The 13,120-nt window shown below is 44.9% G+C and overlaps 1 protein-coding gene across 2 annotated transcripts in view; it reads right to left on the reverse strand.

Annotated features, from left to right (window-relative positions):
* The window catches only part of ABTB3 (ankyrin repeat and BTB domain containing 3), a 298,989-nt gene that overhangs the window by 102,917 nt on the left and 182,952 nt on the right, over positions 1-13,120 (reverse strand). For both annotated transcript variants that reach the window (XM_057741445.1, XM_057741444.1), the window contains exon 3: positions 3,323-3,527. In XM_057741445.1, the coding sequence (XP_057597428.1) occupies positions 3,323-3,527 (205 nt within the window). The remainder of the gene's footprint in view (positions 1-3,322; positions 3,528-13,120) is intronic.

Here is a 13,120-nt window from a genome sequence, read left to right on the forward strand (position 1 = left end):
ATGGCCTTACTTGACTTTGCCAGAATGGAGATAGAGAGTCAAGGAAATGTTGTTTGATTTGGGGGGAAAGAGGAGACAGAAAGAGAGAGAAAAAAACAGCTCCAAATTAGAATCCTACCTCCCACTGGAAACATCTTGTTTGTAAGTTTTGTATGAAGGTGCTGTAAACACTTGACTGAAAACAGAGCCCTCTCTCCTCTGAAGCCCTTCCCCGTGTGTTTTCAGATGCTAATAAATACCAATGCCTATTCTATTGCCAAAAGGGAAGAAACAGCTTTTTGTCAAGGAGGAATCATACACAGGCTTCTGGAGAGACAATGATAATAGCATTTTAGAGCCAAAAAATAAAAGTAAAAAGAAGATGTATAACATCAGCTACTTTTTTGGGGGGGTGAGGGGAGCTCCCCTTGTACCAGGTGTGATACTGGATGTCTTAGCTACAGTATCTAATTCATTGCTTACACCAGTCCCAAGAGGTTGGTTTTGTTCTCATTTTACAGTTGAGGAGAAGTTTCAAAAGGGGTGAAATGACTCATTCAAGGTCCCAGACCTGGAAGAAGCAGAGCCGGGGTCCAAATCCAAAGGTTGATCTGACTCCCAAACCCACACTGTTTCCAGAAGACCAAAGTGAACAGAACTCAAAAAATGACAAGTTCCTTCTGTTTTGTGTGGTCCCCTGAAAATTCAACCAAGAAGGAATGGAAAGACGGAGATAACTGACTCTTACAAGTTCTAGGACGTGTTCTCTTTACTTGGCTCCCCCTCGCAGCTCATGCCTCTTTAAAACTTGTCCCAGAAAATCTGGAATCCTTAGATGGTCTCCCTAGACTTACAGCCACTTCAACTGCACTCTGAATCCTGAAATAGATTCCGGCAGAGAAGGTGGAAACCACGTTAACAGACAATGTAAAGGGATCCATGCAACTGTGTTGAGTTGGGGGCTGGGGGTATGTCACGTGATGAGATTTATATTTTAGAAGTTCCAGTCTGGTAGCCACGGGGATGGCGCTGGTCAGTAACAGCAGTAGGAGTGAGCGAGGGCCTGAACCGTGCAGTATGGCAGCCACCTTGAGAGGAAGGGTTAGAGCAATGGGAGATGGCACAGAAGGAGCATCCGTGAGCAAAGAGGGACGACAAGGAAGGAGCGTGGGGCGAGTCCCAGCGTTCTGACAGGGGTGACCAGGTTGATGGTGATGCCATCCTTGGAGAATGGGTAGAAAGGAGAAACAGTCGGTTTGGGGGGAAAGATGCTGGCTTTAGCTTTGAGCTGGCGGTGAGCACTCCTGATGGAAACGTTCTATAGGCAGTGGGATCAATGTATTTGTCCATCCTTCATCCTACAAATATTTATTGACTTTGTGATATATACCAGATGTTGAGCTTGTCATTAGATGTGGAGTGACAACCAAAACAGATGTGTTCTGAGCCCTTATGAAGCTCACAGTCAATAAACACACACACACACACACACACACACACACACACACACGTATATTTGCTATGTCGGGCAGAAAAGAATAAGGTGCCCTGAGAAGAACCAGCCTGAGAGTGTGAGGCTTGACGGTGGAAACTGGAAGGCTGAGTTGGATAACGTTCGGGAGCTCAGAGGCGGTGATGTCTGGCTGGAGATGGGTGTGGGGGTGTAATCTACATAGAGGCGGGAATTGAAGAATGGGGTGGACATAAGTCAGAGAAACTGCCCTGTTCCAAAGGCTGTTGGGGTGGGGGCGGGGGCTGAAGAACTAGATGCCCCAAAGGCCAAGGCCAATGGTTTCCATCCTCCCAGACATCACGATTCATAATCATAGACAGCAACATCTTGGTGTGTCTGACCGAGGTTGTTTTCTGCTCAGGGACCATGGGCATGTTGCCACCTCTCCACTTCGGGCATTTTTGGCACATGAAAACATGCACAGGGCACCCACTGATTTGACCTGGATAGCAGGAGACGTGAGTAATCCCCTAATTAAGTTAATTCCAGACTGGATTGAAATATAGATGCTAATTTGGAATTCTTAAAAAAAAAAAAAAAAAGAGGCAACTTCTGTCTCGCCCATGCTCCATCCTCTTCTCTGGACTGAAAGCCAAGAGACATGGTTTAGGAGCCCAATTAAGCCCCATCCATCCTGGCAGAAACAGAGCATCCAATGAGCATTTTAAAACCACTTGGACCCATTTAACAGAGAAAAGTGCATTGAGTCCAGACTGGCAGTTGTTCAGCTATGTACGGATAAGTTCTCCAACAACAATAATGAAAGGGAACATTTATTGAGCATTTACTACGTGTTGGGTACTGTTTGATGCATTCAATCTTCAAACAGCCCTATGAAGCATTTATTCTTAGTAGCCCCATTTTGTAGATGAAGAAACTGAGGCACAGGGAGTTTAAAGGCACTTTTCTAAGATACCCTGGCTTTTAATTGCAAGAGCCTGGATTCGAACCCAGAAGTCTAGGTCATAGAGTTTGCTCTTTTCACCACTCGATAAACAGGGCCACTACTACAGAAGTTAGAGTGAAAAAGCCCGTGTACACAGGAGGGGCCTGATTTGTGAGATGCTGGGGGGAGATGAGATCTCTGGAACTGTTCCCAGGGGAAGTGGGGACACCTGCAGGCAGCCTCCTTTCCTGATGGTGGTTTGGATGTCCTGCCTCTGACAGGGTAAGACCATCCTCAGAAAATTCTGAGGTTTTCCAGGTAGAAGGGAACCTGGAAACTGCTTAGTGCAGCTGCTGGTTTACAGATGGGGAAGGTGAGGCACGGCGAAGTGGACGGACAGCACTGGGGAGCAGCAGAAGCCAGGTCAGAGGGAGTTTCCTCTCCCAGGAAGCCCTCCCTTCTTTCTCCGCTATGAGGATTCTGCTTCATGGGAACTGGCTATGCTGTCTCCTGCCCACCCAAGAGGCCCACTTCCAGCAGGTGTTATGGTTTCTCCCTGGAGTCCCCAGGGCAGCCAGGATGAGATGAAGATAAGACATCTCCCACCCAAGGTGCCTTCACAAGGAAGCCCCCTTGCACTGCTGAGACCCTCATCCCTCCGGAATCCACAAACCCACTCTTCTGACCCAGGGCCACTGTCATCCCAAACTGGACCAGCCCTATGCAAACCCACTTCAAAGATCTCACCCAGGTCTCATATAACCCTTCAGGGCACAAGATTCAACCTCCGGTGAATCTCTGGCAACTGGGCAGTTCTGGCCCCGAGCACCCCTCCCCTCCCCCACCCCTACACCACCCTGGAGGCAACACCCATCCACCACGAGGTGGTGTCGGCCAGAAGGGAGCTCGTCTCTTTGGTCATCCAAAGCCACCACAAGCCTTACCTTTCCACCTGGAGGTTGACTTTGGAGGGCTCCACGTTGGGATTCTCCCATTCCATCTGCGGGCAGTGCATGAAATAACAGAGGGTGTACAGGGCCTCCGGCTCCCAGTAGAGCGCCCCCTGCTTGTGGTGCAGGGGGGTGCCATTGCCGTGGTGCTTGGCGTTGAGGGGCTGCAGGTGATGCATCGCTCGGGACACCAGGTCACCTGTGGACAGAAGTAAGAATTCAGATCCTTCAGGCAGCCAAGACCTGCAGAGAAGATGTGCCTGGAGAGCTCTGCAGAGATTCTGATCCTGAGATGCCCTCATTCAATGGGAGTGGTCCCATGAGGCCTGCAGGCCACACATCAAGCAGAGGAAAGTTTTGTTCATTCACCACACAACTGTCAAGGACTTACCAGGTTTGGCATGTTGCTTCAAGCACGGAGGGCTGCGAAGAGGACTCTAGTCCTGCCCTTCTGGGACCCATGGTTTTTAACAAGGCATAGAAAGCCCTTTGTACATGTTTGCTTCCGGCTGCCTTCACCTTGGGACACACCCTCTGTCACATCCTCTGCTGTAACCAGTACTGCCTTCCTTGTAGTCACAAGAATGGACTATACTGTCTCTTTCCTCTGAGCCTGGACGTATACTATTATTCCCTCTATCCAGAACATTCTTTCTCCTTTTTTTTCAGGTTAACTCCTACTGATCATCCACGTATCAGCTTACATATTAATTTCTCCAGGAAACCATCCTGGAATCTCCCCTACTCCCCTGTGTCTGATATCACACTGTACTTTTTTGGTTACAGCATTTAGCGCAGTGTCATAATATTCTTTTTCTTTGTCAATCATTCTCAACAACAGCAACTCAAGTCCTAAATGACACTTATTATCCGATAGCACAGTTCTGAGCACTTTATTTCATTGACTTCTCACAATATCCTATTAAGTAGGTGCCTTTATAAACTCATTTTACAGACAAGGAAACAGGCCCAAAGAGGTTAAATAACTTTTCAAGGTTGCACGGCCATGAGCCACAGAGGCAGGATTTGAACCCTGGCAGTTTGGCTTCTGAATCCGCGCACTTAACTGTGCTCCTTGAGGGGCATGTTTTCCTTTTCTCAGCACTGGCAAACCCTGAGAACACTCTGGTGTTTCTCATGCTTCCTCAGAAGGAAGCCAGCCTTCTCCTTCATCAAACCAAAGCTTCATGCCCCCAGGTTGGTCATGGAGGGAAGATCCTCCTGTTGGGGAGGCTGGCTGGGCCTGAAGCCCTGACTATCTTGGCTAAGATGGTATTTCTCAAACTTGGGTTGCTTTCAAGCAACCTTCATGAACATAGCTGTATCCAAGCAGCACACGTACCCTTATTTACTTAATCTTCAATGGACTCATTTTGTTTTTTAAATACACATATCTAGAAAGGAAACATTATGTCACTGCCATAAAAGGAAAATCAGTATCACTTGCCATAAACAGAAGCTCACTGAGAAAGTTAATTCAATGAAAACAAAACAGTGTGATTAATTTATAGCTGAATTCTGGTCCTGCTTTCTATTGTTATAAATAACAAGTGAGAGAGTTGTTAGTGGCTCATGTCAAGTGGAGCGTTTCTTCTGAAAGCAATTAGAAGCCGCTGTATAACATAGGGAGATCAACTCAATGATGGGTGATGACTTAGAGGGCTCGGATAGGGAGGGTGGGAGGGAGTCATGGGAGGGTGGGGATATGGGGATATATGTATAAATACAGCTGATTCACTTTGGTGTACCGCAAAAATTGGCACAACAGTGTAAACCAATTACATTCCACTAAAGAGCTTAAAAAAACAGCTTAGCATGAAAACAAGAATATAAAATATCTCATTAATACTTTTTAATATTGATTACATGTTGAAATGATACTATTTTGGGTATATTGGGTTAAGTAAAATATCTTATTAAAATAAAAAAATAAAAAAAATAGAATTTAAAAGAGTCACTCCCATGACCAATGTTATTTAAGGCACTGCCCCTGTCCCACTGGAAATCATCTCATGCACAGTGGAAGGAGTTGCACACTTGGGGAGAGACTCCTCTAAGATATCTGTGATGGTGAATTTTATCTGTCAACTGCGCTAGACTATGGTGCCCAGGTGGCTAGTCATACACTAGTCTAGATGTTGCTGTGAAGCTATTTTTTACATGTGATTAATATTTAAATCAGATTTTGAGTAAAACAGATTACCCTTTATAATGTGGGTGGGCCTCATCTAATCAGCTGAAGGAAGGCTTTAGGAGAAAAGATAGAGGACCTTGAAGAAGAAGGAATTCTTCCCTCAGACTCATGACTGAAACATCAACTCCCACGGTAATTTAAATCCCATCACCACCACTCTAGCCCCTGGGGGGGTTGGGGGTTTTGTCTCCCTCATTCCCAATCCCTCATTGCCCAGATGAAACCAAGCCTGCAGAGCCCACCAGCTCTCGGCCATCCAGCTATACCTTTTAACATGACAGTTTTTACCTAAAATCCAGACCCAAGAAAGTGAGGCTCAGTGAAAGGCAGGAGTTTCTCCTCTGAAGGACCAAGGCCTGCCTTCTAGGTTCCCATTTCCTATCTGAGGGAGGGGCCACTTCCTCAAAAGAAGATTGACAACAGGGTTCTTCACCCCCTTTGTGGGAGTCAGACTATGGAGATGAGGTCTCAGCTGAGAGTGGAAATGGCAAATATTCCCCTTTCTCTTCCATGTCCATGGCAGACATGCTTAATCAATCACAGAGCTCTTATCCATTCAGTGTAGATGCAGCCTTAAAATCCTTCTTGAGACAAGATTGCAAGTGGCCACTATTTCTCTTAGGATTTGTCAGAGGAAAGGAAACTTCTATGTTGCCAGAGTCCTAAGGCCTCACCAAGACGACCTAACCAGAGCACAATCCACTAAGCTTAATATCTGGACAATGATGCAGGGATTAAACAGATAGCAGTGGGGGTGGGGGTGGGGGGTCTGCTTCCCTACACACCTCTGCCTCTTATCAAGCTTAACCTAGAGTCTGACCCTCCTTCTCTCCATTTCCCACAGCAGGAAAATATATGCAAGAAACTCAAAAAAGAGAAAGAAATTCTCTCTCTCTCTCTTTTTTTTTTTTTTTGGCCACACCACGCGGCATGCAGGATCTTAGTTCCCCGACCGGGGATCGAACCAGTGCCCCCTGCAGTGGAAGCACAGTGTCTTAACCACTGGACCACCAGGGAAGTCTCAAAGAGATTCTCTTTTAGAGGTAGGTGGGCAGGGAAGAGCCCAAGGGGACCTGCACATGGAAAATGTGGAAAAACATGGCTCCACGTGAATAACAGTCCTAGCTGCTGTTCACTGAGCACCTGCCCTGTACCAGGCACTGTGAAAAAGCACCTCCCGTGCATTGTTTCTAATCCTTACAAGGCTCTATGGGGTTTTATGTTATGTTATTTCAGCTTTATAGCAGTGATCTGCAACCAGGGTGATTTTGCCTCCCAGGGGATGTTTGACAACATCTGGAGACATTTCTGGTGTCATATCTAGTGGGCTGTTACTGCAGCTAATGGGTAAGAGGCTAGATATGTTGCTAAACATCCTACAATGTACAGATCAGGCCCTACAAGAAAGAATTTAGCCCAAATGTCAATAATGCCCAGGTTGAAAAATCCTGTTTCACAGATAAGGAAACTGAGGCTCAAGGTCACAAGGCAGAGACAAGATTCCAGCCCAGGTCTGTCTGACTCTAGCATCTGTACTTAATACCCTGCACTGACCTGAGTCCTTCTTTCAGAGACAGCCCACTGCAGCCATGGCCAACTCCAAGTCCATGATGGGGCAATTTGGCATCACGTAGCCAAGGTGTCAACAAACGTTCTTTTCCCTTGATTCAGTAATTCCATTTCTGGGACTCTGTCCCAATGTTAGAATCCAAAATGCAGCAAAATCTTCATACACAAGGATTTTCACCCAAACCTTATTTACGGGATCCAAAATGTGACAAAGAAACAAATGTCTGAAAATCAGAGCATGGTTAAACAAACTCTGGTATGCGATAAAACTTATGCAGTTACTAAAAATGTTTACATAGAATGGCAATGAATGAAAAAAACTCTGTGTTAAAAATGGTAAGTGGGGAAAAAAGTGAAATTCAAAATTACATACAGTGTGATCAGGATTATGTTATTAAAAAATATGCTCTGAGTAAATACCAGGAGGGAAAAAAAAAGCAAAATGTTGACCAAGGATTTCTCTGTCCAGTGGGATTGTGGGTGACATTCGCTTCCAACTTATCTGTCACTTCCGGATTTTGAATTAGGGCATGTGCTTCTTGGTGTTATCGGAATAATAAGCTTACTGAGGTGGTGTTTAATGTTCTTGTACCTTCCATCTAGGGTCAGGTTGGGGTACACTTATCTTTCCTTCTTTCTTGAAAGCACTCTCAAAGAAGCTCAAATTAAGAAAAATCAAAATGGAGTGGAGATGAGAAGAGCATCCATGTTTTGGGCCCCTGCAACACCCCTCTGGTTCCCCAAGACCCTGGGATGGCTTTGGCCTTGGTTGGACTAACCATCTCCTCAGAGCATCATTCAGCTCAATACATTTCCAGGTTCCTGGATTTTGCTTTTGCTCTTGTTGTTTTCTCACCTTAGAGTGTCCTCCCCTTAATCCTCTCAACTACTAATGACCTTTAAGGCTGTGATCAAATCCCACTTCTTCCATGGAGACCTTTGGGATGCCCGCGATCAGAATCAATCTCCCCTTCCCCTGTGTACCCATAACACCTGCTACAAAAGTCTCACATGTCACTTGTTTAATCCAGACATGTTTTAATTGCCCGCACGTCTGCTTCTCCTACTGAGCTTCACAGGGAGAGACAGGACTCATACATTGTCCTTTTCCTGGAGGAGCAGTGTAGTGCAGCGGTTAGGGACAAGCTCTCTGGCGTCAGACTGAGTCTGAGTCCCTACCTGCCACTGACTAGCTGAATGGTCTTGGGTGAGTTGACTTCTCTGTTTTTGGGGATGATTATGACTTTGTGCGGATTAAACTGATAACACATATAAAGTACCTAGCATTGGTTTCTTCATTTGAAAAATGGAGATATAGTAGTACCGAACTCACAGTATGAAATGAAGCAATTATATAAATCACTTCAAGCACTTAGAATAGGGTCTGGCACATCCTAAGTGTATAATAATTATTCAGCACTCTTTCTTTTTCTTTATATCATCATCATCATTTCCATCATCATCACCATCATTTCCATCATCATCACTATCATCATCTTCATCATCACCATCATCACCATCGTCACCATCATTTTCATTATCACCACCATCATCATCTTCATCATCATCTCCATCATCATCACCATCGTCATCTTCGTCATCATCATCATCAATATTAGTATCATCACCATCACTATTAGTATCATCACCATCTTTATCATCATTGTTATCAGCCCAGTCTCTGGATCAGAGGCATAAAGGATGTCTCTGATGATGGCTGGCCATAGGAGATGGAATTGGCACAAGGCTTCTGCAATCACTTGCTCCATTTCAAATCCCACTCTATGTATGTGCTATCTGCTGCTTCACCTGTCAAATTCATGAACCCAAAACAACAAATCCACTTGTCGTTAGCTGCACTGAGTTTGGGTGACTGGAGTTTGGTTCTAGGAATCTACTTGAGAATCTGCTTATAACCAGGTTTTCCAAATGTCAACCATTTGAGAATCAGCATCATGAATTCTCACATATCTGTGTGCTGCAGGTACAATTTATTTACTTAATATTTTTCCTTAAATTGGCTCACTCTTTCACACAATAAATTCATTTTAAAAGGAAACTTCATATCAGTGCCATAAAAGGAAAACCAATATTTTTCTAGTACCCATAAAAAATTCACAGCAATTAAAAATAGAAAGTGTTTTGTGTATCACCTACAATCACCTCCCGTGCTACCCTTCGGGAAACGCTGCTCTAAACTGCCAGACGCAGGCTATTGGTGCAGCTCCCTCCAAGCCATCCTCCTGCATGCCAATGTGATCCCCCTGAGACAAAGGGCTGCACATTCCAATGTGGACTCCTTCTGCCAAAATCTGCGCTGTGACAGCACCTTCAATTCCTTCCCCACTTTTCATTTCATCCATGGTCAGCTACCACTTACTATAGTACATTTTCAAAACCTCCCACAACTTTGGGGCAGGAGGTATCATTACCCTCTTTCCACAGATGGTAAAACTGGGGATCAGAGTGATCAAGTCACTTGCTCTCGGTCACACAGCACAGATGAGGAAACCAAGGCATTCTCTGGCACCATAAACTGTGGTTTAACTTGCCTCACTGAAACCCCTCCCCTTGAAAAAGAAAAAAAGACTGCATATAACCTATGTCATTAGTACAAAGTAATGAGAGATTTGTTTTAAAGAAGGAGAGCTGGGGGGAACAGGGATGGACAACAGAAGAATGCACCCTGGGTCCAGCAGGAAACATCATTCATGCAATAAATATTTATTGCATCCTACTATGTGCCAGACATTGTTCTGGGCACTGGGGATACAGTCAAAGATGCTAAAAAAAGGCTTAGCTCTTATGGGGTTTACAATCCTGGTGAGATGGACAGAAGATGAACAAACAAATACATAGTATGTCCGGTGGTGCTAGGTCTTATGAAGAAAATTAGAGCAGGAAGTGTGTATAGAAAGCAGTGATGGAGGGAGGGTTAAATGAGTGGGGCTGTCATAGGAGGGCCTCTCTTAGGAGGTGACGTGAGCAGAAGACTGAGTGAAACGAGGAAGGAGCTCTGTAAAAATCAAGGGAAAAGCTTTCTAGGCAGAAGGAGCAGCAAGTGCAAAGGCCCTGTGGTGGAGTGGAGTATTTAAGAAATACCAAGTGGCTGGTGGCCACTTTACCACCTGAAAGGGTCACAGGTGCATCCTAGGGGCTGCAGGCAGCAGGATCTTCTGAAAAGATCCCATTTGCACTTGAGAGACCCCCTTGTCCAAGCAATAAGGGTTTTTCTTTTTTTTTCTGGTGACACAGGAGAGACAACCCAGAAACGCTTTTTATACACAGTTGTAAATTAATGGCCCCATTTTGATGGATTCATTGAGTGAGAACAAGTTCACAGTTTAGTGTGAAGATAGAAAGAGGCATTTTTCAATGAAGCCCTCATTTTTTTACCCTCTAAACAACAGAAAGCAATTACTCTAATTAATGACTGTCCAATGCAGGTTTAACTGTGACCTTGGGAAAAGGCGGGGAGCATTGGGCAGAAGGGCTTCGACAAGATCTCGGAAGACACAAACGTGGTATTGGTGTGACCCAACGCAGAGTTGAGTTGGTTCCAAAATGAGAATAGCCAGGGCCTCTGCTTTCCCTGTGGCCTCAGTTGGGGAGACGGGGTGGACCGGCTTCCCCTAGACCTACTTCCTGACTTGGTTCAGATAAGAAGACCTGGTCTGCCCGCCAGATTCTGAGAATTGCTTTAAGAATTTCCTAGAGCTCACAGTTAAGAATAACCAGCCTGTGTCAGTTTGGGGACCTTTGTGGTCTCCTGATTCAGCTTCTCATTCAAATAATTTGACACACAGAGATTCAGTTCTAGTCCTCTGAGTTCAAAATTCAGTTCAATAGAGTGTTTAATATTTGACAAGAGTTTCATTTAGAGTTCCCCTCCCCCAGGGACTTCCCTGTTGGTCCAGTGGTTAAGAATCCACTTTCCAATGCAGGGGACTCCGGTTTGATCTCTGGTAGGGAACTAAGATTCCACATGCCGCGGGGCAACTAAGCCTGTCTGCCGCAACGACTGAGCCCAAGCGCTCTGGAGCCTGTAGGCCACAACTAGAGAGAAGCCCACAAGTCACAACTAAGACCCAACACGGCCAAAAACAAACAAATAAATAAAATAATTAAATATTTTTTAAAAAAAGAGCTCCCCTCCCTGTAGCATCTTTCTTTTTTTTTTTTTTAAGGGTTTGGGAGGGGTTTATTAGCTCATGTAACTGAATTAAAAATCCAATGGTATGGGGCAGGGAGCGGGGGGGGGAATCGAGGGGGGGGCGTCAAGGAAGGGAGGGAATATGGGGATATGTGTATAAAAACAGTTGATTGAACCTGGTGTACCCCCAAAAAAAATAAAAAAAAAAAAAAAAAAAAAAAAATCCAATGGTAGATGGCTTCAAGCACTAGCAGATACAACGGTTCATGTATTTTCAGAATGCTCTCTCTGTTTTCCTTTCTCAGACACGATCTTCTCATACAGCAAAACATTGCCATTGTCAACCCAAGATTTACATCTTAGGAATTTACTAAATTGCATGCACCAAAAAGGATTCTCCGCGACAAAACAGAAGCTAACTGCATAACTTGTGTAAATAAGAAAAAATACATTTATTGGAAGAATACTCAGTACTCTGCCAAATTAGTGGGGGGGTGGGGGGGTGGGGGGGGGCGACTAGGGAACTGACCTGGATAAACGGGCATAAGTTACAGAGGCTAAGCTACCACCAGTCACTCCCTCCTGCTGCTGATTCTGGCATTGGACAACAGAGAATTGGCTGAGTAATTCCTGTTCTCCAAACTAAACCCACCAAAATCTCTAAGTATTTCTGGACAGCCGCAGTCCCTATAGCATTTTCTTCAGCTTTTGTTTCACAGACCAGCTCACGGTGGGCCATTCACGTATTCATCTGACATTCAACAGATATTTCCCATGCTATGGGCAACGTGTTAGGTGCTTAGAATGCAAAGCTGAACTGGGTACAGCACAGGAAAGCAGAAAAAGAAAAATGGTTTGAAATGTGACTCTGTCACTTCCTAGCTGTGTGGCTTTGGGCAAAACATTTACCCTTCCAAGTCTTAGTTTTCTTATCTATGAGATGAGAATAATAATAGCTTTAATGTATTTAAAGCCCTTGGCACACAGTAGGTGGTCTGGAAATAGTGGACGTATTTTTACCCCACGTCATAACAGACTGGACATAGAAAGTGCTCTGGACATCACTATTGATCAAGACAGTTATGGATTTTAATATGTTGCCCTGAGGATAGAAGGCAGGGGGTATACAGGGAGAAGTCTCAGTGGGTTGTGGGGGGTGGGTCTGCTATCTAGATGCTGGTGAAATACTAGGTAACCTTTGTGAACTTTCACATCTCCAGTACAGTTTTGAGGAGAGCATCCACAATGCATCCTACAGAGCGAAATGCAGATCCTCAGACCTGGAAGGAACACAGATCTGACCAATATCGTGATGTTAGAGGCGGGCTCTCATTCCATCTGTTATCAGGTAGAAACATCTGGGCTTCCCCTAGAGACAGGGAGTCATGTCTGGAGGTGAAAGCTCTGCCTTGAGAACGGGATTCAATATCAAGCCATCAGCTCACAGGCGTGTCTGACCTTAGATGAGTTGTTTATCCCCTTCTTGCCTCCATTTCCACATCTATGTGGATAATAATGGTTGCACTGGAAATAGCTCGCTTAGATTTTTCACAGTTCCCTAGGTCAACAGCGTCAGGGGCTGCGATTATTATTGTTTGCTATGAGGAAGGCCATATGAGGTCAGGGGCTCTGCCCTCAACCCTGAGCAGCCTGGTTCAAGAAGAAGAGGAAAGGCTGGGAACAAAGCCTCTCCGTCTTGCCTTTGCTGGAATAACACTGATTTCTGGAATCCACACCGGAAGAGTAACCTTTGAATATGAAGAACAGCTCTCTGTATACACAGAGAAAGCAAGGCTGTATTGATTCAGACCACAAAGCAAGCCAGCCTAAATTACAGTCAGATCAGAAAAGAAGGCAATTTTATTACCTTCCGTCA

This window comes from Hippopotamus amphibius, chromosome 7 (assembly GCF_030028045.1).
Source record: "Hippopotamus amphibius kiboko isolate mHipAmp2 chromosome 7, mHipAmp2.hap2, whole genome shotgun sequence".
Classification (NCBI taxonomy): Eukaryota; Metazoa; Chordata; class Mammalia; order Artiodactyla; family Hippopotamidae; genus Hippopotamus; species Hippopotamus amphibius.